Raw genomic sequence first — 27,033 nt, forward strand, 5'->3', positions numbered from 1 at the left:
AATTACTCCAAACCATCTTTAGAAAGCTGTCTACCTCACACTAGTTGGGTTGGATAAATGTTGCTACATTTAAGTTATACAGAGAGATATCTTAGAAGAAAATTATATAATAGGGTAGCTAGCTGAAAAGGATCAGGAGCATCTGTAACTAAACTCACACCAGCTGAAATGTTGTAGTTTCTCACAACAGCTTCTGTCAGTGTTCCCATGGTATACCAGACCAGCCTAAACATCAGAAGTGGGGGCTGATACCCCCTGATCACTACTCCAAGGTGCCCTGTGCCATGCATCAAGGTGTGATGAGCCATTAAAGGTAAAGCCCACTCAGATCTTCCACTGTACCTGGCCACTCATTCCTGCTTCCTCAGCTGCTCCAGAGCAGCTGTTTCTGGAGCTATGCTATAGTTGTTCAAAGAAATTACTCTGGCCTAACAACACAAGTATCAACAGCATTTTTGGAAGGCTTTGTTCTGCTTAACCCACTCATGAACAACTACCAGCTTGGCAGACAGCCAGAAACACCTGAACTGACTTTTCCATCTGCTCTGTTGTGACATTACACTTCAGTGAATGACAGTCACCAGCAGAATTCTGAACAGGTCCAAGTTAGGTTTGCATGTTCTCCTGTGCTCCAGCCTGGCCAGCTCCTACCACTGCTCTATCCAGCAGATAGAACCCAGCCTGGCTGTGCAGCCTCCCCTCCCCTGGGGCCTTTGTTTAGGCTGTTGGAAGCCCATCTCCTCATGGTAAGGCAAGATCAACTAAATGCTGGAGACATTTCAAATAAACTTATTTTAAAATCTCTCTCAAGCAAGATTGCCCTGATGCAATTAAGACACAAAACAGAGTTTATTCCCTTTCTTCTGAAGCACCACATTTCAAAATGGTACTGTGTTCTTAGACTTCTCTATGCAAATCAGAAAAATTTTTTCCTTCAGGAACTGTTTTCTACATATACTTGGTGGTTGTCATTCTCCTCTAGACTTCCTCAGGCTGATCAAAACCTAAGTGCAGACTTCCTTAAAAACAATGCTTAGAAGAACTTTTGCAACAGGTATCTGAGTCAGAACAGGAATTGTAGCACCACTCTGTTTGATACTAAATACTTCAGAGATGCCACCATGCCTGGTCTGGTGAAAATATGAAGGGAGCTCTAGGTATCTGCATGACAAATAATGAACCAATACATTCCTCAGCAGTCACCCAAGTAATTTGACAGTTTGGTAACAGCTCTGGATTCAGCCAATACTCCATTTAGATGCATGGGAAAATGCAAACCCAGCAGAAGAAATAAAGACCTTTTTTAAAGGTCTGGACTTCTAAATATAAACCAAGTGTCCTCCTGACATCAGAGGTGTGAAGTAACAGAAACAGCCTATAAAAACATGACATTCAGGAAAGAATAATCATGGGTTGGTTTTCTAAGTAAACCATATCGATGCGTTGACTTTTTCAAGCATGAGTTTAGCATTGCATTGAAAGGCACTGGAGTATTTCTAAAGGAACATTATCTTGAAAGAAGTTTGCAAAAGCAGAGGCTAAACATAAGAGCCTGAATTCTTCTCTTTTTGAGTGGGGCCAGTAGGAACATTCTATTCACAGACAAGAAGAAGGAGGAGGCAGAGATTCAAAGAGAACCCACCAGAATGTTTAACACAACCTGCCCTGACAAAGCACCTTAAATCTGTAAAAGCTGGGATACAAAAACCATGGAAAACTTAACTACAACATGCTGGGCAATGGCAACAGTAAGAAAATGAGACAAAGTTTACCAAAGTAGGTAAAATTCTTATCTTCTCTGGCTCCAGAAAACACTATCACCTGAAACTAAGCTGCTGAGTAAGAAGGAAGAAGTACATAAGAAAGTGATGCAGACTGCTCTTGCTAGGGAGAACAGGAGCAGATGGTGATCACAATCTCCTGACAGGCTGTTGGTCACCAGATCAGGAAGATTTATAGCCCCTGAGGTAAATGGTCCAGCAGGAAAGACAGAGAACTGGAGCCTTCAGACAGCAGTAGGATGTCCTTGACCTTGTCAAAGCCAGCAGAAGCACTTCTGCTCCCACTATACTGAGAACAAACTGCCTAAATGAAGAGCATCCCAGAGAATGTAGCAATAAACCTGCCTGGGAAAGCAAAGTATGTCATGGCAGGATACTGGTCACTGATCTAATCACAAGCAAAGCCCACAGCATTTCCAAACAACCCAGGTAGCAAGCAGGCCTGTCACAGGCTTCTCTGTGTCCTGGAATATCAAACCAGATCTCTCATTTGTGGTCCAGAATGACAGTGCTCCTTAGCTGAAGCTGCCAGGAACACAGAAGAGCCAGGCTCACAAACCCTAGAAAAATTAACCTCTAGTGCTAACCCCCACACTTGAATTTTCACTGCTGTCACAATGAGGCAGAGAGATTTGGTTCTTTCCTGGTTGTGCAGGATATTGCTGTCAACCTGTCCACCATATCTCATATGCAAGAGTATTTCAATTCTCCTCAGCTAATCTCTCCATAACATCACCAGCTTGAAGTGCAGCAACTCTTGGCCACCTTCAAAAGAAGCCAATGCAGATTTGATCGTAGAAACTTGTGCCTATCCTAGACCAGTTTCATCTCTGTCATAGTTCTCATTTATTTTTATAATTAATCTTGAATTTGATGTTGTATATTAAACACAGGATACACTGTCCTGTCAATGAGAAATCAAGATGAAAATATTGTGTGCTCTGCGGATTCATCTTTGAAATGAAACTCTCTTTGGTTTTCCCAGATACTTACAAACAGTCTCATTTTTAAAATTTACTGCACTAGTTTTCAAAATACCTATATGAATTATTAGCTCATCAATTCATTTTTAAAACCTCTTTCCTACAGGGAACAGTAGGAAATAAATAAACTGCATATTTCAAAGGTCTTCCTCACTTGGTTCCACTGATTTCATTAACTGATTATAATTTTAATGGTTCTGCCCATTTATTCACTCTTTAGTGTAATGAGCTACCTCATCTTTCACTATATGGAGGAGTCAGGAAATTAAAAAGAGGGAATGGTAAAAGGAGGAGGCAAGGAAACAAGGGGCCTTGAGCACAGCTATTTCTGTACAAAACTTCCTTTCAGCCTTTGGACAGCTGGACCCAAGTCTATGGACTTCAGTTCCCTGAAAGATCTGGCACTTAAAAAATTACTGTACTCCCTTGTGTATCCTCTGACCTTTATAAGTATGTAATACTAGATGAAAACCTGATTTTTTTTGGCTACTATTTACACAAACAAAAAAGGGAAAAAACTTCACGTTTAAGGTGTTAAATATTTTTAAATGCAGCCAAGCTGGCATTCACCGCTCTGCATGTACTTTTCAGAAGAGAAAGAATAAATACCAGTGCTATAATTTGTTAAATGCTTCTCATCACCACAAATTCTCCCAATTTAAATGTCTTTTACATAAATTTAAACCTTTCCTAAAACACCCAAGTAGGATTTTTCCACATAGCCTGAGGAAGGCTTTTAGAAAACTCATGGCAAAGATCATTCCACTAGTGAGGAATTTTGAGATGCAAGAGATGTCAGCTTCTCTATGGGACTTTTTGTTCTTCAGCAGAAAATTGCTGAAATTCAGTCATCAGTAAAATGAATATAACCTCTATTATCAACCATGGATAGAAAGCTCTACTTTTTCTCACATTTAGTTGCATATAACTCCATTTTCTGGAAGTAATTATATTATTATTTTCTTTTTCACTTACCAGACATGAAGCTGGGCTACTAGAAACCATGAATTCAAAGTATCAGGCATTTGGCACCCTTGATGGAAGGGGAAAAAAAACACAAAACCAAAACAAAAGATTAAAATTAATTTAATCACATTTTGTGCTTAACAGAAATTCAATGCACCGAAATCTAAAAGCATTAGAGTAATGGGTGGAATTCCACAATGCAGAATGAGACAAACATGTGGCTTCTAGATTGGAGAGTCCCAAAACAGCAGTAAGTAACTCAGAGGAATCAATGGATGCTTTGCTCCATTCTTACAGTCTTCCTTCCCATGTGCTGCTGTCTCCTGCCAGAGACAGAATTCTGTGTTACCAGGGTCTCTGCTCCCACTCCACAGTTTGGATTCACTCCGTGGCTGCACAGCCCACAGCGCTCCGAGTGTTCCAGCTAGGCTACATTAGGATTAAACCCATTAACCAACCACAGAAACAATCTCTTTCCAGATTCAGCTCTACTCCCACAGCCACTGTTTTCCCAGAGATGGCTTGTCCATATGTGTGTTCACATGATGGATTTCCATGTGCAGTTAGGATGTGAGGATGGAGATTTAGGCCATGTGGCACAGAAACGTCTTCCTCATGCTTGAAAAAAAATGAACCTGTAGGTTCTGCGCATGCCAAATCCTTCAGTTCCTGTCACTCTCAAACCTTCCTCCCAGGCACACTTCTGCATCTGTTTCCTGGAGTTTTTAAGGCAAGTCCCTAATGAGCAGGATCTGAGGCAGTCACCTTGGCCTACCCAGAACTTGGGGTTCTCTTCTTAGCTGTTCAAACCTAGCTGGAACAAGGCCAGAGAGTCTTCAGAAAGTGACTCTACAGTCAGATATGCCCTAGGGAAGTCAACCTCATCTTTTCTGTGCTGAACAGATTCCTTCCTGACCCCTATACTTCTTGGCTGCCAAGTATTACAAAGGAGATTCACCCAGATCATGAAGCAATACTCTCATAGCCTCTTTCTTTTTATATGCCAGCTCTGGTCAGAAAAAAACAAACAGATCACCACTATTCATCCCTCCCCAGAGAGATGACTCCATCAGTCCTAGGAGGTGCCGAGCTTCAGCACCACTGCCCATACATCACCTCTAAGACAGTACAAAGACACTAACAGTCCATGTTTGGAGATTAAACACAAGTCTCCTTCAAACTTCTACCCTTCTGGCTCTTTCATTCCTTTTAGAAATAATTCCTGTGCCTAGAAATTACTACTTTGAACTAAAGTCATGCCAAGGCATCTCTAACTAGGGCAGGAGCACACAATGCCTACATTAACCAAACCATCTCAGTAAATGAAGGTTCCACAGGCAATAGTCAAACACTCGGTTCAGAGGTCTCTTCAGTAAGAGTTCCCATGGATCAGTCCCCCACCACAGAAATCACTCTGCAGTGGAAAGCAAAGCTCACACCTCTACTCCTGGAAATATGGAAAGTTTTTAAAGACTTATTGAGTACCTAGGACGCAATAATTTTTTCTCTAACTTTCCAAGAGTTGCAATTCTATTTTTATAAATATTTTTAACTTCTATATTTGGACTGTCTACATAGTAAATTTAAACAAAGGGTTTAAAGTAAGAAGTTTGTCCTCAGCTATCAGCTTTGTAAAAAGAATGGAATTCTAAAATTTGGGGGGTTGGAACACCTTATTCTGGTAAATTATGTGGGGAGAATAATTTTCTGTTTCATTATAGGATGGACCATTCTCCTCAGAATAAAACTAGATAAAGAAAAAATGTCTGATGATAAAGCTATCTATGAAATTACTATCATATTACGGGCTGGGGAATAAACCTGTTCTGTGCACAGAACCCATCCTGGCCACATGTCTGGAGCCGTAAGAGACAGGAATGCTCAGAATTATGAGGACGTGTTTTCCTGTAGTCATATTCTGCACTTTAAATTCATCAAGTAAGGGAGGCAAAACTTGACTGTGGACTTTTTCATGATGGATCATCTTTGCCACTACCACAACTTTAGGAAGGACACAACAGAATAATACCCACATATCTTGCAAAAGAACAGGTGTGCTATGCCAATGTTCCCCTGAGTGTGGCAGGCAGCAGCAGGAGCCTGGAAGGCACCAGGTGGGGTATGGGAGACCCAAGAATCAAGAGTCCTGTAAGCTCCAGCCTTTTTGAGCTGCACTGAGCCCTACTAGGAGCCATCCAAAAGCTGATTTGGTAGGACGAGCTCTCTACTGCTGCAGCTGCCTGACTCTAGAGAATTAACAGTATTAATAGTTCAAGCTGAATTCAAGGTAATCCTATAGCCCACATCCATCAGCAAAACACCAGTTCAGCTCTGAGTATTACCTGCCTGATCCTAAAAATTATTTTGACCTTTCAAGTCTCTGAGGTCAGGCATGAAACTCTCCTCACAGGCTGCCTCCTCTGTTGTATCGGAACTACCCAAGCTCTGCGCCAAACCTGGCGCCATCAACTTTGCTATTCCCTCTGCTGCTTCTCTCTTCGCCTTTAACCAAGAAACATCTGATGTCCTGAAATAGCTCCACTTTCCATATAAGCAGCACAGTGCAGAAACTTTTTATATGGGCTCTAAAGCAGAGTTCCCAAAGTTTTGTCCACAAGTGATCCAATATCAAGAGACAAAGGGATGGAAAGCATAATAAAATTAATTGCAGTTTCATATTCAAAAGTCCTAATTAAAACACCTTCTTTATATCCTACAGCGGCCTTACAACTTGCATACCCGTAGTCTGTATTATGGGAACTGGTGTTCTAAGGTATATACAGAGACAGGCAGTTCACAGGGCTCTCATACTGTGCCACAAAAAGTCTCGGAAATTCCACTGGGCATCAGAAGGATTGCAGTGAGATAGAAGAGAGCCCATAAGACATGAAATGCTATCACTGTCCCAGTACTCACACCACACTATCCACTTTTTACACTGACACCTCTGTAAGAGAGCTTCCCTACAAACTCCACATACCAATCCAAGTTCCATAAGGTCACAGTGCCGTTGTTCCTTATGCCACAACACAACCACACCACAAAAGCACATCTAGAAAACACGCAGGGCTCTGTGAAGAACTGGCTCTGCTCATTCAGGTTAACGAGCCCACGAGTGGTTTCACACGATTGGCTGTAGGTTTCCCTGGTCAGCTCAGCAGGTTAACAGGGTTCACATACGGCCAGGAAGGAGCTAATAAGCTCTCCAGAGAGCAAAGCTAACACTGAGTAGTTCATCTGGATATCAACACCCTCCAGCTAAAGCCAGAAATGCTGGGGGCAGCAGAGCACAAACACAGCACGGGTCTGCACATGGCTGTGGCTCAGACAGCACCATCCTGCCCTGGGGCTCCCTGTGGGCACCGGGAGGGGCACAGCACCCAAACAGCACAGGCTCAGGCACTGCTCTGCTGCTGCAGCACTACAGCACAGTGTGCAGTTTGCTTCTCTTCCCACCAGACCTCCAGGCTGCTCCTTCAGGAGTGAGCAATGGGCTTAAGCAATGTCCATCTTTAGTTGCAGAAGGAAAAACCCAGCTCCCGACTGACAAGAGTTTGATGAAGACATGGTGAACTCAAGTGAAAGTTGGGTATCTTGCTCCATGCCATGTCCCCCTCTCAATTCTGCACTCTCTAGCACCTGCTTTGTGCCACAGCTGCTCTCCACTAGACCCTTCCATGTGCCACTTCACCAATACAGCAAACCAGGATGTCAGTGAACTGGGCAGCTCTCTTTCAGTGCATTGAACATTCACCAAGGACATAAGTGTGCAGTTCAGAACAGGGGCACAGGAAGATGGAGATGTGAGACCTTCCCCTTTGGCTGCTACTTCAACTCAGCTGCCCATGGAACCACAGACTAAAGCTCCTCCATGGCAAAATCATGTTAAAAACTTCCCACCCATCTCATACTACCTGCATTTTAGAGGAATTACTTTTTAACATGGATAACAAGCCTGTTAAATTTTTGAGCTAATCCCCCACAAGAGCTGCACTTCTATGTAAAGAGAAGTAAAAGAAACTTCTTTTACCTGTTTTGATATGAAAACAATTATTTATTTGACCCCCACACCACAGGTGTTCTTGAATCACCAACAGTGCCTCTCATGCACTCTATCCATCTCAGAAAACTGCCTTGTTCCTTAGGCAGCAACTATCTCAAGTCCATGCAAACATATCCTACTCTGTAAAATGCATGTTTTCTTTTAAAGACAGTAAGACAACATCAAAAGCACAACTGAAGCTATTTTTATTCCATATTGAACTTCAAGATCTGTGCCAGTATTTTTTCCCCAGACACATTTAGAAATTCATTTAAATTTTAAGCTAGTGCAACATTTATAGATTTTTGTACAATTAAACAGGGATAGTGAAACACCAGTTGAAGACAGCAAAGCTCTTGTCTGAGAGGTAAATACCACAAATAGAGGAGACTATCTGAGCAAGCCTAGGAGGGCACACAGCTGGGAGAGAGTGTGCACAGGGAAAATGAGGTTCTCAAGTTTTGATCAATAGTGATGAATCCTACTCCTCACAGAGTTTTCTCACTCCTGCAACTGCCAAAACAACATCACAGGTTTGGAAAATCTTCTGGAAAACACTTGAAAATTTTGCAGTAGCAACACCATGTAACAAACCACCCTCAATAAGCTCTGCAGTGGATAAAGGTGTCCCTTCAGCTGATCTCTCATGAAGCAGCAGTCCCAACCTGTGCTGTAAGAAAATATCTGGTACCTCAGGAATCCAGGCGACAGGCCAGATCCAGCTAATGGGTTTCTACCAGCTAAATCACACTGACATAGGAAATAATTCACGTAAGAAAAAAATATTATTGTAGCTTACATAGGTCTCAAAAGTACATCTTCTCCCTTCACCAGCCAGATTTCAAACTATTCAAAGCTGCAACAGATTTTTTAGCTAATAGGTAAAAAACACTGTGTACAACATAAAAAAAAATTCCCAACCCAAGCCACTACTATACCTATATACTTACTGGAGGGTCTTCTATCTCTGTTCTAGTCATAGTCGCTACCCAGTCAAGAGATGTGTCCTGATTTAATGCTGTCATGGTCAGAAAAAAATGTAGAAAGTCTCTTAAGTGGTCCCCAAACCTGCCCCAGCCATGATAGACAGGTGATCCCTCTAATCTAATTGACCTTGTATCACAAAAAAGTTGTGCACTAGTTGATGGTGGTGATTCCTTTATCTGCACACCAGTCATACTGGAGATGGCACAGGGTAGGACACAGAGACTATCTGACCACCATAAAAAGGGAAGAGAAATTTGGATTCTTGGTTTATCCCACCCCAATAATAAAAAATGGCAATATCCTTTGAAATCCAGAATATTCCTAGTTGTACCCATCCCATCCCTGTTCCTGTTCCCCACTGCAGCAGGGAAAATGTAACAATGCCAGACTCCAGACTCTGCCCCCGTACCCCTGTCACTCCAGAGCTTAAGGGAATGTTGCAGTACAGTCCCCTTCCAGTTGACTATGCACTGATAGGGTCTGACAGGTCTTTTTGTTGTTGCATTTATTGGCATAAATACATCCAGTGCCATAATTCCATTGAATATTCTCTTACCAGGGCAGCAGTTCGAATACCATCAGTCCACCACTTACTGTTAAAGAACTCCTCGTAGTCAGTTTTCTCCACACAGCACGTGTACATGCGCAGCGCTGCCACCTTGATCTTCTAAACAAACAGAGACAACACTTGAAGCATTCATCACCAGAGCTAGCGAACACTACTGTCTATGTTCCACATACTGCCATTTTCTGAGAACACTTCTTTTGAAAATCACCATCACTTGAGATTTTTCAGGAGTATATTAAACTACTAGATCTGTCAGTAATGGTATGAGTATAATTAATTTTGTCTGGAAGGAAAAAAAAATGAAAACGTCTTCCTGAATATCCTTCCAAATCTAATGTGTTAAAATACTTGATATAATTACAGAAAATATAAATTAAACGGCTTTCCTTACAGCATCTCTGAAAATCCGAATTCACAACTCCTGTTTTCCTCCAACAAATTTAAGTGACGTATATTGCTAAGAGTGTTATGTGTAGTTTAAGTTTTAAATATTAAAGAAATCACATACCAGATGTCCTAAAAATAGCTTTTTTGTTCCCTAGAAAAGTGACACTTGACTGACAATAAAAGTGAGAAAGGAATCCCAAATGATGAACAACATGAGGTACTCTTGGGTGCTTTGGCATTTCTCATTTTGTTCCTGGCCTGCCATTGCACCCAAAACACTTCTTAGTGCATCATCTAGAACAAAGACACATGTGCTGAAGCTTCAAAGAGCACAATAACTAATAGCAAAAATCTTAAAGAGAAATTACATTGGGTTTGGATTGCTCTGATTTGGTTTTTTGTTTTTTCTAATGAGCATCAGCATGCTCACCATACTGCAGGGATGAGCACCCTGCCTGCCAAATGGCAGTTCAAATCACCAAAGTAATTATTTGTGTCTCCTCCAAGCAAAAAGAAAATAAAGAAATTGTAACTGATTGCCAAGAAAACACAAGAGCCCATTATTTTTCCTATTCAGTAATCTCAGGCTTCTATCAAAAATCAAATATACATCTAAACTTCTTGAAGTAAAATGATTTACATTGCTTACAGGAGTTCTGAAGGTTTCCATTTTAAAGGAAACACTGCCCGGCCTGTGAGCAGAGATCTCCCTGGTGAGAGTCACTGCCCCAGAACAGGCATTACTAGACATCAAAAACATATTGTAAAAAAAAGTCCCCACAATCCAGGCTTTAAATAATGCAGGTAACAAAGGAGAAACTGATGAAATTTAATCATGGAAGTTTTAGGGTGTAGAAGAAGTGTGGGGGAAGGGAAAATAAAACAGAAAAAGGCAGGAGAAGTATTAAGAAACTTCCCAAGGATCTCCTAAAGTGCATGGGCAAGGCCAAAAATGAACTCAGGTCTCTTGGGCCCTAACCACAAAATAACTCTCTCCCAACCCAGGTTCCCCAGCCAAAAGTAGGCAATAAAGAGCAGCAATTAAGGAGAACTCCGAAATCAACACTGAGAGCTAACAAGAATCTTTATTATAACAATATGTACACAAGCACATGGGAGAGAAACTACACTCTCAAGAGGTTTAGCCTCACCTGATTAAAGGAACTGATTTTAACCAAAATAACTATACCTGTTACAAGTAATTTATCTTTGCTTTACACTTTCTGAGAAGCAGCATGCAATCAGCAACAGTATCAGACCAGTCTCTGAAGAGGTGGACTCCGCCTTGCAGCTATTCAAAGCACCTTAAAGCTTCTATTATTTTTAATCTTTTTATTCAAATAACTGGTCTTAATTTTAACACAGTTGTCATTCTTTTAAACTGCCTTTTCCTCTCATTCTTTTGCACTCTTCTCTCATTCTTTTGCACTCTTCCTTAGCTCAGAGAAAAGGAGTTATGAATTTCATCTTTTTTTCTTCCGCACAAGGAACCAAAAGCATCTCTCTCAGAGCTGCTCTCATGTAGTGTTAACAACCGTTTTATGAAAGGGCTATTTAAAAAGAAAAGGAGTGAGAGAAGGACCTTTTGTGACTCTAGTCAACTCTACCCCTAGTCAACTACCACTGAACAATGATTTGAACAGCAACCACACCTTATCTCACCACTGACTGCTCAGCAGACCCTCCTGGTAAGGCTCCTACTCTGTTCTTCAGTTCACAAATGAAGTAAAAATCAGATATCTGAAGAAATTCAAGAAGAATTTAGACTGTACAAGCCAAATGTAGTATTGGTGCATATTTCAATGATGGCAATACATAATGGAGGGTCAAGATCTGGATTATTAATCCCCTACATCAGAAAACAGGAATTAATATTAAAACGTTTCCATTAAGTACTGCTCCTTTCATAAGAAAAAAATGTGGTGTGTTTTTGGTCTGCTTTTTAGAACTATCAAACAACCAAAAGAATTATTAAATTATTGCTTTACCCATCTGCTGTACTTGAGTGGTCCTGTGAACCCCATTGCCTCTATTATCCTTGTAAAAGCGCCCACTTTTTCTTCAGATGGCTGCAAGGAATCTTTTGCAGAAAGATGCTGTAAAATTGAAACAGCACATATTTCAGTCTCACCAATTAAATCTGACACATTTTCATTAGCAAAGTTATAAATTTAACAGAGAATTTTAAGGATTTTTTGCTTGCTTTCTTTGTTCAACACAACAACACAACACAACAAAACACAGCACCTCTTTATGTCTCCCCTGAAAATATTCCACTGGTTTTCATATGTGCAATTCTTCTGTTTATGAATACAAACATTGCATAACCATTGTGATAACAACATCCCATTGGAAGCTCACATTCAAATAGTAACAGAAACCTGCTTTCCAAAATATGGCTCCTATCCTACACTCCCATATTCATTCTAGGAGTCTTGAGCCTAAGTATTTTGCAGATAAAATGAGCAAACAAATCACAGAAAGAGCAAATAAAGCCAACTTTTCACATTCCCTCTCTTCCTCTCACAGGCACTCTACAGTAATTATACATTATACAAAGCTCTCAGCCATTTTAAAACCAATGAAGATACATGAACCCACCATTCTTACCAAAGAGCTCCCCCAGACTGTTATTCCCCTTACAGCTAATTTACAGAGTACTTGCAGAAAACCCAGATCAGCAAAGTACCTTGTCAGCAAAGATTTGCAGTGTCTGCAAACATGAAGATAAATGTTCTCTTCCAGACTTACCACGCACTTTAAACACCCCTGGGCTGATGCTGTGGCTCAAGCCCAGTGGACAGGTGGGGATAGGGGAGAGAACTGAGAAAATTCAGGGTTTGAGATAAGGGCAGTTTAATTAGTGAAACAAAAGCCACAGACACAAGCAAAGCCAAAGGAGAAATTCATTCCCCACTTCCTCAGGGCAGGCACGTGCTAAGGCATCCCCAGAACAGCTGGGCTCCATTGGAGTAGCATCACACCAATGGCCCCCACTTCCTCCTTCTTCCCAAGCTTTATATGTGAGAATGATGCTGGATGGTCTGGACTGTCCTTGGGGTCAGTTGGGATCAGCTGTCCCCACTGTGTCCCTGCTGTGTCCTTGCAATTCTTTGTGGACCCCCAGCTACTCCACTGGTGGGGTAAAAAGCAGGAAAGGCCTCGACCTTGTGTCAGCCCTGCTCAGTAACAAAAACATGCCTGGGTTATCAGGACTGTGTCCAGCACAAATCCAAACCACAGCCCATACCAGCTACTAGGAAGAAAATTTACTCTGCTCCATCCCAAAACAGCACAACTACTAAGAAAACATTATGGCATTCTGCCTCTAAGCATTCCAGCAGCAGCCATCAGCCAGCTGCAATCACCACTGGTACTCCAGCAAATAATTTCCATGAATTAAGTATGCAGTACAGACTTTTTGCTATCAACAATTTACTTTTAACCTATCTATTGTACATGAGTCTCCTTCATATACTTGAGGAAATACAGCTGAGGGCCAGTATAATCTGCAAAGTAATGAGACCAGGATGCCAACTCCAGCAAGGATCAGGAGCAGATCCTTGGGGATGACACAAAAGCAGAGAAATACAATGCACACCATTTCAGCCTTCTGGGATGTACCTGTCCAGCTTTTGACAGACATTCCTGCACAGAAAATGTATCCTTTTTTTTTTTTTTTCCTGTCAGCTCAATCTGGAGGCGTTTGAAACTATTTAACCCCAGTAACACAAAGTTGTGGTATGTTGGGTTCACAGCTCCATTATGCTAAAAAATCCCTTGAGCCTTTTCTAAATCCAACTTGTAATTTGGACTAGATGCCTTTTAAAAGTCCCTTCCAACCTAAACCATTCTGTGATCCTTGGATGCCCCCAATCTTCCCGTAAGAACCTGCAAACAACCATATCCTCTCCCACTTTTCAGAAACTTTTATTAGTTGTATAGGCCAGGATACACATATACACTCCTTAGTTTAGAAGTGTCCTTGAATAGGCTATTCTCATATTGAAAGCTTTTTCCCTTTCTGATCATTCCCTATGGACTTCCTAGCACTAATTCAGTGGTTTTTAAAATGACATGAATGGTAAGTAAATACTTATTAAGATACAGATTAAAATACAGATCCATACTCTGCACAAGTTGCCATACCTAGTTAAAAACCAACGGTAAAGGTGACAAAAATTATAGCTCTGAGACAGAATCCATTCCTGTGTATATCCACAAAGCCTGAGCATTTGAGATAAAACACTGCACTTGTGCACTGCCCATGGATGGCTGTCAACGGTTTGAATCCTGCCGTGCCCAGCATTCAAGTAAACAGGGAGAAACACACCCAGCACCATTTTAATATCTGTCAACCACTCAGGATCTTGTACCCAGGATCTCCTGTGATACTCAGTTCCTCCTCTGAATGCTGATCATTGAACCTGTTCACCATGTCCCCTCTTACCAAGGTCTGCACATCCCACCCTCTCTCACACGTGATGCACCCAGTGATTCCACTGACACGTACATGGGTATTTAAACCCATTTTTAGTACCTTCTCCTCAGGATTATGCAATGCAATACTCTCTTCTATACTACAAATGGCTCCTAACCTTCCATTATAACTTCATAATCCCCTTCCAGCCAGGCAATGATAGGAACTGCTCAAGGCAGAACTTATGTCAGGAATTCAAATCACACTGAACCTCCAGTGAACTCATAGAGAGAGAGAGAGAAAACTTAAAAAATAGATAACTCATTCAAAACAAGCTCATCAAGACACTGTGCAAGGGACATAAGTCTGCCTCAGGCTGCCTTTCCTGCTCAATACCTGAAATGTAGATCTTAAAGCAAACAATCATTTCAATTTTGACACCAAAAATAAAATGAAACATCTGAAGCTCACCATTAATTCCAAACAACTTTCCCACCAGGACTGCACAGTCAAGTTCACATTTCAAAGATGAGTAAATACTTCTCTATTCAAAATAATGAAGTTGCAGTCCAAAAACCCACCTCAAACCTACAGTGCTGTAAACTGCTTCCTCTCTGGTCATAAATCCTGCCTGGCTTCTCACACTATGGCTATTTTAACTGGGAAGTTTCCTCATCCATCTTTCAACCCTTGTACCTCTCCCCTTGCTCTTTCCAAAACAACAAAAGCAAATCTTGAGTCTTGCCTTGAAGATCTTCGTGGCACTCCTGGTTTGTTTGATCTACTGTCTTATCACCCACTGCTCTCCCAGATACGCTCTGCAAGTGCTGCCTGTGCAGGTCTCAGAGAAGTGCAGGCAGGAATGGAGACTAGGGGCATGCACCATGTGTGGGAGTTTGGATTACAACTTTAGCTCTGGCCTTGATAAACTGTGCAACCCCTTTATGTACGCTTCAGTCTTTGTCTGCAAAATGTTTGGTTTATCAGGCAGGAGTTCTTCACCTGCACACTTACAGTTTTACTTAATTTTTTCTATCCATGTCAAAATAATCAATTTAAAATCCTTATTAGTAGGTATCCCTAACTCCACATCAGCAAAATGCAATATTAGCTAGGTAGCAAAGAAGGATGATTGTTTTCATGAAAGTTTTACCCTTCAGTCCCTAACTCTTTTTCCTTCTGTCCTCTCACTTCTCATGCATTCATTCCATTTTGCCATTTTCTTCATACTGATTAACAAAAGCAGCAGCAGGGTATTTATTAGTTGAGAGATGCCAACACCCTTGGTTTAAGTGCTAAACTGATCTTATGGAGTTGATTCATGCCTCAGAAAACTTCTCCTCCAAGACAAAAGACAATACATGTACAAGACACATACCAAAGATTAATAAAATAGTACAGATGAACAGTAAATTACTGCACAATATTTAGCTGTCATTAGTAGACTGCATGACAATTTTCAGTGTTCGGAAGACAGCAAAACTGTCATCACAAATTATTCCCAGACTAAAGAATCAGGAAACACACTTCTAATATGTGTGGAAGGAACATCTGCTCAGAACACCTTGACTTAGTTTCTTTCCTCACTTGGAAGGAAGCCATCAGCCTTGTCAATGGAACCCTCATCCTGATAACTCAATTGTATCTGCATCTTCCTATTCCAGCCCTTCATTTTCTGGAAAGGAACAGAATTCCTTCTCAAATTACCAGAACCATTGTTCACCCCTCTTCTATGTGTTCTGAGAAGTGTTTTGCCTCTCTGTAGAATCCCTAGCATGTGTGCCCTCCAACAATAAAACTACCCAACTCTTCTCACCTTATTCATATTGTAAAAGGATCTATTTTGCTGTGTGATGGCTCCATTCGCTTGAATCAATCCACCACAGAATTTAGAGCGTTGGAAGGGGCCAGCCTTGTGTCTCTAGTAGAAATGATAAAAGAAAAGAAAAAAATTAAGAGACTGACTTAACTTTACATCAATCACCCACAGTTTGCTTCCAAGTCAATTAATTCTGGCTAATCCTGAAAAACTCTGTGTCACAAAAAAGCACAAATTTATTATAATAACTGTTACAAATAAAATAGCTGTCTATGCTTAATGCACCACACTACATTTCCCAGTGTTCCATAAATGTACTGATAGAATAGACTGGCAGAACACTATACTCAAAAGCCACAGGCTCTCTGCTTTGATTCTCACACCACTTCTAATTATGGGGTTTGTCTCTTTATAAAGAGTAAGTTTTTTTCTGACTTAGCAGACAAACAGCTATTTTTATCTACAAATTCATAGCCCATTCAAAGGACTTGGGAAAACACAAATTGCAGTATAAAAGCTACTACTACAGCCTCTGTGACTCCAGAGCACATGACTTCAAATCACAGAGCTAGTGCACAACAAAGAAAACTCTCAAGCAGGAGCAAGTGGGCTCCCCAGAAAAGAAGCTGCACCCTGAACAGAACACTCTCACATCCTCCCAGCACACCCAACTTAGCAGTATCTTATTTATCAATTAATTCAGGCAAAGTAAACATGCTGCTCAGAGCAGTCATCCCCAGATGTATACTAGTAGAGTAAACCCAGCTTAATTAAACTTCACAGCTTCTCATTTCCACCTCTAGTCCCAACATCACATGCTACTGGTGTGAACTGGTGCTTTAACAGTAGGGTTGGCATCTATTCCTATTTTCTACACGTTTTTCACCCCTTTATCATTAACTACTATTACATGATGCCTTAGTTGATTTACTCATGACAGACGCACTCTGGCACTATACTGGTTGTCCCACACTGTGAGCCAAACTGAAAAGCTTCCACCGCAACAGCACTACATGTGCAGTGCAAGGTAAACATCCATCAGTACTATGAAGTCCAAGGCCACTGGACTGGTCCATAAAATGAAGTGTTCTCTAAAATAAAATGCTGGAAGCAGCATGAAGACATGACTGGCTTGTAGTAGTGCATCTGGAGAAGTAACACCTCCATTTGGACTTCTGCATTTAACCTTCTCACAACAGATCATTTAGATCTATTAACACACCTGTGCATGCAACAAGAGTGGGAGCTCAGTCTTGCAGCAGCAGAGAGCTCTAGAGTTGCCTTGGTATTTCCACAATACACAGTGAAGACATCACTTTTGGAAGCCTCTTTATTGAAAAACCATTACTTTTTCTTGGTAATTTAAGATCATTCAGTTTTTCATACACTTCAACATACCTTGGTGTCTCACCTGGAAAATACTGCAGAGCATCTGCCTACAGTGGCCAGGGACTGCGGCAGTCTGTAGCAATCCACTGCACCCTGCTATCCATTGGGTTACTCCAGTCTGGCAGCTCTGCAACAAGGAGATGGCCAATGAAGAAAAGACACAAATATGCAGAAATAGTTTAACTGTCCCTCTGCTTCCACAGGTTTTATTCATTCATACAATCGGAACAACATGAAGCTGTGTCAGGGGGACGGGGAGATCAGGGAAAGGCTCTTCCCCCAGAGGGTGCTGGGCACTGCCCAGGCTTCCCAGAGAACAGGCATGGCCTGAGGCTGCCAGAGCTCCAGGAGCATTTGGACAGCCCTCTCAGGCACAGGGTGGGATTGTTGGGGTGTCTATGAAGGGCTGGGCATTGGACTCAATGATGCCTGTGGGTCCCTTCCAGCTCAGGATATTCCATGATTCTAACAATCTTCAGATTCAACTCTTAACTTGCACTTGAGAAGAGCATAAATTTTGATATGAAAGTATTTTGCCCTCCAGTACAAGTATCCAACCCAAGTCTGATGGCAGAAACAGATTAATGGAAGGAAATGGTGGGCTGTCTACATCATAAAACCATACCACAACTTCTCTGCCTATACAATAAATTCAAATGCTTAAGAACCATTCTTCAGTTGACTGTGTAAGCTCTAAAAAGCCTTCCTCCAACTTAGCTTTTATTCATCTTTCTCTTACTTTACTCAGGCACAGCTTAGAATTGTCATATTCATGTCATATTGGGACATACTGTCCCAATAAATTTCAGTGAAGATAATTATTTTCTGTCATGAAAATGCCACCAAAACAAAGAAGAGGTGGGGCTTTTTTTGCCTGCACTTTCTTTGCACCTTTCACTTTCTCCAATATTCAGGTTAGTATAGTATCTGCCTCCTTCAAATATGCACTACATTAATACTGGAAATAATGTATATCTTATTAGGATGGAGATACCATTTCTAATAAAACTAGCTTCATTTCTGGTTGTCCACAAAGATGACCAAGGGACTGAAGCACCCCATGTATGAAGAGAGGAGTAGTTTCCAGAAAAGAAGACTTTAGGGAAATCTTACCAATTTGTATGAATATCTGGTGAGGTGGGCGGTCAGACTGTCCCTGGTGGTGCCCACTGAAAGGACAACCAGGAGAACAGTAGATCCACCCAGAGATGAGAGGAACCAACACAAACCAACCTGAGCTCCTGTTCCCCTCCTGTGACTTGCACAGTCACTGCAGTCCCTCATGGGTGGCCTTCAGCCTCGTAGGCTGTCCCTCAACTGCTCCCGAGCTGCACTTTGAATTCGTTAAGGGAACAGATCTGGGGTTTTAAAAACTGCAAAGGGAGAGATGCTGTCCCACGACAAATGTGGTTAGTATTCATTGCTACTACACCTTCCCACTTCTACTGTAGCAAGACTACTCAGGGCTCTGATCTTTGGATATAATATCACCATCAGCAAGTGAAATTATGAAAATGATGCATTTCCATCCAAAAAAACATTTCAGCTGAGTCCCTTTTTTAATATTTTTTTTAGATAATCTAGTGGTCTGACACAAACAGTTTAACAAACACTGCAGTGAGAAAGAAGTAACCTTTTCTTTGTGAACAGTTACTATAATACCCCAAGGATCTGACAGAACTTTTTTGAGGCTTTTTCTCATTAACAAATCCCAGGTTGGGATATGGCTTAGAGCTTGAACATACTGAGGTTTAGAACTGCTGAAATGTACAAATGCAACAAAACTGGACAGAGACATATGAAAACAAAAAATAAGCATAAGCACACTTAAAAGCTAAGACGTGATAAATAATCCAGTAATAAAGGAAACAGACACCAGGAGATATCAGGGAATACAAGGAGCTAAGGAATTTTCTCTAAGCCAGCATCACTTTGCAGAACACAGCTTTCCTTTCAAATTACAAGTGCTACTTTTGCCTCTCCCCTTGGCTGAAAGAAAATGTACCAAGCCTTAACTGAACAGGATTACTCAGGAATAGTCTGCAGACAGCTGCCTTGTCAAGATAGAGATGAAAGAATATGACTAGTCTTCTAAATCCTCTTGGCAACCTTTAGGAAAGTCTTAGGTAATAGACTAGCTATTTATCAAGGTATTTTGGGCAAAAGTCAGATTTATCATAATGCCAGTATTAAGGAGCAGAACTGAAATGTCAGTGCCGTATCACACCAGGAGCTCAAAGTCAGACAAAAACCAAATCTTCCTTATTTCCAGTAGAAGGAAGAAAAAAAGTTTTAAGACTGGTTTTCATACAATTAGGCAACCACTAAACTCCGATGCAGAAACAGGTGCTGAGAAATGCCAGGGATGAGCAGCTCTTGAGCTGAACCTGAAAATATTTCAGGTCACAAAAATTGCAGGTAACTACATCATCTCCTCTCCAAAGAGAAACCTTTCTGGTCAGGCTGAAAAATCCAATCAGCTTACTTTGCCACATCAATGACTGAGTGGCTGGAGCTGGCTGAGGAGCTGCTCAGGGACAGGTAAGCCCAGCAGGCAAATCCTGCCCCTTCAGAAGCAGTTTTCATTGTCAACCCTGCCCTGGGGGTGCAGTTCAACAGACAGCTGAGCCCTTCTGGGGCCTCACTGCTTCCTTACTGCTCTCTCTGCTCCCTTAGTGCCTGGCTCCCCACTCCCTGCCTGCTGACCATTGCCTCTTTAATGCTTTCAAGCTGCAGAACCTGTCAACACTGTTCTGCCTGTCCAGCACTTGGATCATGGGGGCCAAGAAAAAGGCATGCAGCAGAGCAGGGACAAAGCACAGAGAAAGGGCAGGGGTGGGAGGAGAAAGGAATTGAAGGTCACTGCACTTCAGCTGCTCTCAGCCAGATCTGTGCTTGGCTTCTTTCACCTTGAGACTGGAAAGAGCAGGGTTCACCATGCTTGGGGTAACCACACCCAGAGCCATTGGCCGGGAGTATCCAGGGGACTAATTTCATAAGTGGATATTTTCCCTGTACCAAAGGGGGAAATTTTTCTTTCTTTCCTGTTCCTGTGAAATCTGTCCCAACTTAGCAGCACTGGCCATTCCGTGTGTTGATAGATCATACCCAAGTACAAAATTCCACGTGCTAGACAATATGCTAAAAAGAGGAACTCTGCTGCAGATGCTTCAAAGGGTAATAGAAACAAAAAAAGCACATGAATGGGAAAGAAAAAGGGAGTGGAGTCATCGGAAACCCACACTTTCACAGGAACCCAAACACTTCCAATCTGAATCACAAAACCACTAGGGCTGGAAAACCCTCTAAAATGATCAAGTCCAACCATAACTCAGCACTGCCAGGTTCATACTAAATCATGCCATCAAGTGCCACATTCACATGGTGTCTGAACACTTCCAGGGATGGTAACTCCACCATTGCCTTGTGGTAGTGCCAGTGCCTGACCAGTAATGCAGAAATTGGAATATTAACACTATCCTTGCTATCAAACAGCTCCAGAGTGAGAAGGGAAGGTCCCATAAGGGCAGTGCTCACACCCTAGGACACACACTGAGCCAAGAAGAGGAGTCCCACTGGCAGACATGTGTCTCCAGTCCCCACCAGGAGTCCAAACCCTTATACAACAGAATCACAGGATCAGTTAGGTTGGAAAAGACCTCTGAGACCATTGAGTTGAACCTGTGACCACAACACCACTACATCAACTAAACCATGACATTGAGTCCCTTAAACACCTCCAGGGATGGTGACTCCACCACCTGCCTGGGCAACCCCTTCCAATACCTGACCACCCCTTCAGTGATGAAATTCCTCCTTATATCCAAGCTGAACTTCCTCTGGCACAGCCTGAGGCCGTTCCCTCTCCTCCTGTCCTTGTTTCCTGGGAGCAGAACCCGACGCCCCCGGCTGTCCCCTCCTGTCAGGGAGTTGTGCAGAGCCAGAAGGTCCCTCCTGAGCCTCCTTTTCTCCAGGCTGAGCCCCTTTCCCAGTTCTCTCAGCCATTCCTGGTGATCCAGCCCTCTCCCCACCTCCGTTCCCATCCTTAAACACGCTCCCACCCTTTTGCAAACACAAACTCCGCAGAAAATCTTGCCCCGCTGCTTCGACAGACATCGGGTGCGAGGCCACAGGGCGGGAAGCGGGAGCAGCCCCCGCTGACACCCCTCGGGTTGCCAGGGGAGGCCGCCACAGGGGCGGCGCGGTGACAGCCCCGGCTCCACACGCTGCTCGCCCCCTCAGCACCAGTGCTGTCTGCCTCCTCTCCTCTCCTCTCCTCTCCTCTCCTCTCCTCTCCTCTCCTCTCCTCTCCTCTCCTCTCCTCTCCTCTCCTCTCCTCTCCTCTCCTCTCCTCTCCTCTCCTCTCCTCTCCACTCACCACGGCCCGCGCCAGCGCCGCCATCAGTCCCCAGCGCCGCTTCCGCCAGCGCAGCCCTGCCCCTTCCGTGGGAAGCGACGGGCGGGATGGCGGCGCGAACGCTGCAGCACTGGGAGCCTTCCCTAGCATGCGCCAAGCCGATAATGGTACGCTCGAGAGAGTAGTTATGTAACTGTGTGTCCATGGGAGGGAAAGCACCTTTCCCCACTGTTTAAAGCGCAGGTTATAGGCTGCCCATGGGAGGTAAATGTTAAGGAAGCGTCCCATTCTGACCATTCTGTAGCACCCTGGCAGTCACAGTTCCAAAGGTCAGAGGCTGTCACTTCTGGAACTGAAGCCCCTCCACAATGGGGGGCTCAAATGAGCCGAAAGCAGTCCCTGCATTCCCCACTCACACAGACTAGGTTTTCTGTAGCAGTCTCATGTCTCATTCCACAGAACAACTTGCTCACAGCGCTGGAACACAGAAACAACTTGAGCCGGTACCTCCCGGGAAGGGACCTTGAAGCCCTGGGCTGTTACACCTTCACAGTCCAAGCACTACGAAGTCTCAGCTCTTCCTCGTGAGTCTTTGGCTCCTGTCTCCCTCTCTGTGTCTGTCCACTTCCCTTGCTCCTGCGTTTCTAAGTGTTGTCACCTGGCCCTGTCTTTGTGCCCTTTGTTAACCAGAGATTGGCTGCTCATGGCTCCCACCCAGAGTTCAATCTCCATTTCAATCTGCGCCTCAATCTGCAGTTTTTGCAGGCCTAATTATGTGGACCAGATTTATTTCTCAACAGTAAAGCCTAGCAACAGCTTTCTGACCTCTCAAATCTTGTGTAGGAGCAATCCCTGGATCTATTCAGTTTTGGAGCAAATTTTGCAACCAAATTGCAGAGGTCGGGTCTGGAAAGTGAATCAAAGCACCTTTCCTTGGGAAGGGAAGCACCTGTTCCTCCTGTTGGTGCTGCAGATGACCACCTGCCCAGTGGTGGTAAAGGCCAGCAAGACTTTTCTGTCCTAGCACCTTTAGGGCATGAGCAATCCTTGCATGGATTCAGTATTGGAGGTGGTATAAATTTTGGTGATGGGCCCCTGAATGGTAATTACTGTGCTTTTCCATGGGAAGGAAAGCAAGTAGTCCCAGTGTTCCAGATGCAGATGATGGGCTGCCCAACAGGAGGTAAAGGCCCGCAAGACCTTTCTTTCTTGGAACCTGTTGTAGCAATCTCTGGATGTGTTCAACCTTGGAGCTGAGCTCCTGATGCCAAACTGGGATCTGCATGTAAATGACACCACTTTTCCTCGAGAAAGGAAGCACCTAGTCCTGCTCTTGGTGCTGCATATGATCATCTGCCCAATGGAAATAAAGGTCAGCAAGATTATTTATTGCAGAGTTGTGCAAGCCTGGGTGCTCGGTGATATTCAACAAATCCAGCATGCCCTAGCAGACTTTGCACAGCATTTCTTAGACACAGAAATTCAGAGTTAGTAACTTCCCAAGTATTAGGATCCTCTATTAGGATTGGTTAGTAGTTTCCATATGGTAGCATAACCCAGGAGTCTTTTTGACCTGTAGGCATGATGTAGGCATCACAGTGAACAGAGTTCACCTATGGGATACATGGACCTTGAGTATTTTGCCAGGTTAGCAATGTAGACATAGGCATACATCAACGTCTTGATTTACTGCTTCCTTGAAGCTTATTAGTTACAGGATGTCCATGGGTAGGGGATGCTTTAGCGCCCTGTTCCACTGATGGGTTCTCCTTTCTTGATCATTAGGCTTGAAGTATACAAAGGCCTTGCACCAAAGAACATCCTGACTTAAGATACTCTTGACATATTCCACATTTTTGCAACAGCATGGGAGGCTCCATGTGCTGAGTCTGTGCTGGGGGTTTGGTTTGGAAGGGGCAGAGGTGGCAGATCCATGCCTGCCTGCTGCTGTCAGCCATGTCCCGGGGCACGGTGGCTCTGCCTCAGGGCAGCAGGGAGAGCAGCATGGAAGCAGCCGTAGCTCCCATATGACTGCCCCAAGCATCTGTGTGAGTCTGCACAAGTATTGGCACTGGGAGAGTATGAGGAAAACATGGCAGAGTCCCTCACCTAGAGTCCCCCAGAGCCAGCAGCTTGCTACCAGCAGCCATCCTGCCTGTGCTTGGTGTGTATTCCTTGCTCCTAGCTGCTGCTGGCACCAGCTTTCATGAGTTCACAGAGTGAGCCTGAGCAGTGACCCAACGGGGTGAAGTGAGCTAGCTTGTTTTGCCAGGTTAGACTGAATCTGGATCACATCTACATCACCTCACAAATGCCAGTGCTGGTGCAGATGTGAGTGGCGGCAGCTGGGGCAGGGAGTGAGGCTGCTGCCAGCAACAGCACTGGCTTAGAGAGCTTAGGGAACTATAATATTTTCCTCTCTTTCCCAGCATAGTTAACTGGGTTGTCAGCTTCTCAAGAGGGCAGTAGCAGCTGCTTTAATGGCCCTGAAACTTCACAGTAGTCCTTAGAAATCTTTCATATGTTCTTAAATATCAGGCCTCAGGGGGCCAATGGGATCACCTGTCTGGACTTCCTATCCATAGGCATCCCAGATCCCTGTACTTGCAGCCAGTCTTTCCCAAGATGTTCTGACTTCGCACAGCTATCTGCTGAAAGGGGTTTAACTGTGTCTGTCAAGGTGTTTAATGGACAAGTTGTTTTGACACGAGGCAGGATGTTGAACAATGCAGGGAACTGTGGGATCTCTGTTGGGGAAATGATACATTTCATTTTGTTCCTGTGCCTGCAATGAATTCCAGGCAGGAAGGTTTAAAGCTGGTTTTTGTTGCTTTCTACTTGCTTAGTGCCCTTCGTGCATTACACTCAAACCAATATTAAATACCATTGTTAACAGTAAATTTTTTGTGGGAAGGCGATGGAGAGATTACAGATTATGCTTTTCTGAACCCTCTTTGACATTAATGAGTTACAGCCATTAAAAATGACAACATTCTAGAGGCCCTAAAGTGTGTAGAATGCAGAGAAAAGGCTCTTGCTACCAGCAGTGTCTCAGTGGTATGATGTGGTCTGTCCACCACTTTCCGACTCAGAGCTGTGTCTGATAAATATTGACACTTACCTGGGTTTGTGTTACTCCTGCCTAATGATGCACTAAAGATTCTGACAGTTTAGTTGGAGACAGTTGCTGTCCCAACTAAGATTCCTCTACCTGTCACTTCTCCATGTAGCACCAAGTCCTTTCCCTGTCAGTCTGTCTGAGCACAGTTCCCAGAGAGAACAGAACAGCACAGCCTGATGGGACATGAAGCCAGAACAGTTGGCTGTGGACCTGAGTTTCAATTTTAGTTTCAGTTCTGAAGGGATTCCCTCAGTCAGAGGGAGTTTATTCCCCTTTACATATATTTTTGCTGTCCTCAAGCTCCTCCACTCAGCTCTGCTCAGTGGGCAGCTCCACAGCTGTGTGGGTCTTACATCTGAGATAATTAATCTTCCATGTGGAAGATTCTCCTCTTCCTGGGAGATTGTCACCTGAGGCCACTGGAGAGGCTGAGAAACTTGCTGTCACATGCTTCCTGAAACATGTTGGGGAATATCAACAATGGCCTCAGGTGTTCATGTGCCTGAACGGGAAAGAAGGACCTGAAAGGATATGATGATGTCTAATGTATATAATGAATTATAAAATAAATTTATTATTATTTATAATAATATTTATTTATTAATACATTATATTTAATGAACCTCCTGATTTGGCCTCAATCCTGTCTTCTCTTTAACCTCTCCCAGGCTGGTTCAGTGGTCATTACTACAAGTCTCTTTCCTTTTTGTCCTAATTAACAAGGAATTATAAATAACTTTTAAACAAAGACATTTAAATATTTGATCTTCCTGTCCACCTCATTCCCCATCAGCACATAATTTTCTTTTAAGTGTTATCATAGCACATTCTCTTCCTGTTTTCACACAGGAAAAGCAGGCTGATCATTTTTATGCAGGCCTGTGCTTTTATATTTTAAAATGTTAAGTATGCAGGTTAACTGACCATATTGAAATAAAATCCTGTAACAGCACCTTGTATTTTTCTCTTCTCGGGCAGATGAAGAATCAAAATCAACTTGATAAGGCAATTGTTAGTCCAACATTTGCTGGGGGAGCTTCTGCCATCTGAAAAACAAACAGAGCTTTAGACCAGGGCAAGAGTACAAATCTTTCAACTTCGATCTTTCTTCTGCTCATTCTCAAATTCCTGTCTAAGTAAAGATTTAAAATTGTATTAATTTTCCTTTTTAACCACCTGCTTCTGCTTCTGCAGAAGTAAAATCATAGGAATCTCATGGTCACATGAGGAAAAAGGATCTGTCCATGTTACCTGGGACAAGCAGGGCTGGGACATTCTAGCTAACAAGAGGGAAAATAGTCCATATGGGTATCCCAGGACACTGGAGATCATGGTAAAGAGAAACCAAATAGAAAAAACTCAGTTCAAGTCCAGCAGGTCTTGTTAATTCTGGTTCTGTGCCAATAGTGCTGAAGTGCCAGCTGGCCCCCAGCGCTACGTGAGTGTCTTTGCCCATGCTCCAGTTTCTGAAAGGGCTTTGTATGTACCACTGGAGCCAGTGTGGATCTGGCACTGCATCCTGTCTCATGCACTCCCTTAGGACTGGAAGTGTAGATCGGTGATAACATATACCTTGGAACACTGGTATATGTGGAATGACTTCTTCCAGAGCTTTCCTGGATGTGTGTGCACTGCTCTTAGCAGAACTCCAAGTTCCAGCAGAGTGGTGAGGGGCCATCTGACCACACAGGGAAACCTGGGTTCACTGGATTCTTGCCTTTGGCTGTTGCTGAAGGAAAAGGGTATTTCTAAGCTTGAACTGGTAGTTCATAAACAAATCCGTCATACTTCACTCTTGCAAAACTTTTCTCCTTTTCATATGGAGTAAATCCCCATATAAATCTAAGTCCACCCTTAGGAATACGTTACAAGCTGAAAAAGGACTTTTAATGGAAGAAAATTATACTTCAAGCAACATAAAGGTGCTTACTCCTCCCCATAAGACTCAGTTTGGGGTGTCAGTGTGCATACATTTTTCTATTGCCATTTCCCAGGGAAAATGCTATTTAAAAATATGAAATTAAGATGTATTTTTCAATAAAAATACAATCCTTACAATTCACTTTGGACCCTGAAAGGTTTAGCAAGTATGGAGATCAATTCCCTGATCTGGAATTCCTTGGCTAGAGGTGCAAAGCAGTCCTTGCTCTGGTCTCCAGAAGGGAGTTACCCCTCTTCTGCACTGGTGCTGCAGGAGGAAAAGCAGACATGAA

General features: G+C 43.0%; 1 protein-coding gene across 1 annotated transcript in view; it reads right to left on the reverse strand.

The window, feature by feature from the left end:
- The window catches only part of LOC134051361 (ubiquinol-cytochrome-c reductase complex assembly factor 1), a 45,661-nt gene extending 23,917 nt beyond the window's left edge, over nucleotides 1–21,744 (reverse strand). Inside the window, exons 1-6 of the mRNA XM_062505079.1 lie at nucleotides 21,721–21,744; nucleotides 17,365–17,469; nucleotides 15,951–16,055; nucleotides 11,703–11,810; nucleotides 9,354–9,426; nucleotides 3,740–3,797 (exon numbers count right to left, since the gene is read on the reverse strand). Coding sequence (XP_062361063.1) covers nucleotides 3,740–3,797; nucleotides 9,354–9,426; nucleotides 11,703–11,810; nucleotides 15,951–16,055; nucleotides 17,365–17,469; nucleotides 21,721–21,744 — 473 coding nt within the window. The remainder of the gene's footprint in view (nucleotides 1–3,739; nucleotides 3,798–9,353; nucleotides 9,427–11,702; nucleotides 11,811–15,950; nucleotides 16,056–17,364; nucleotides 17,470–21,720) is intronic.
- Nucleotides 21,745–27,033: the final 5,289 nt, after the last annotated feature.

This window comes from Cinclus cinclus, chromosome 18 (assembly GCF_963662255.1).
Source record: "Cinclus cinclus chromosome 18, bCinCin1.1, whole genome shotgun sequence".
Taxonomy (NCBI): Eukaryota; Metazoa; Chordata; class Aves; order Passeriformes; family Cinclidae; genus Cinclus; species Cinclus cinclus.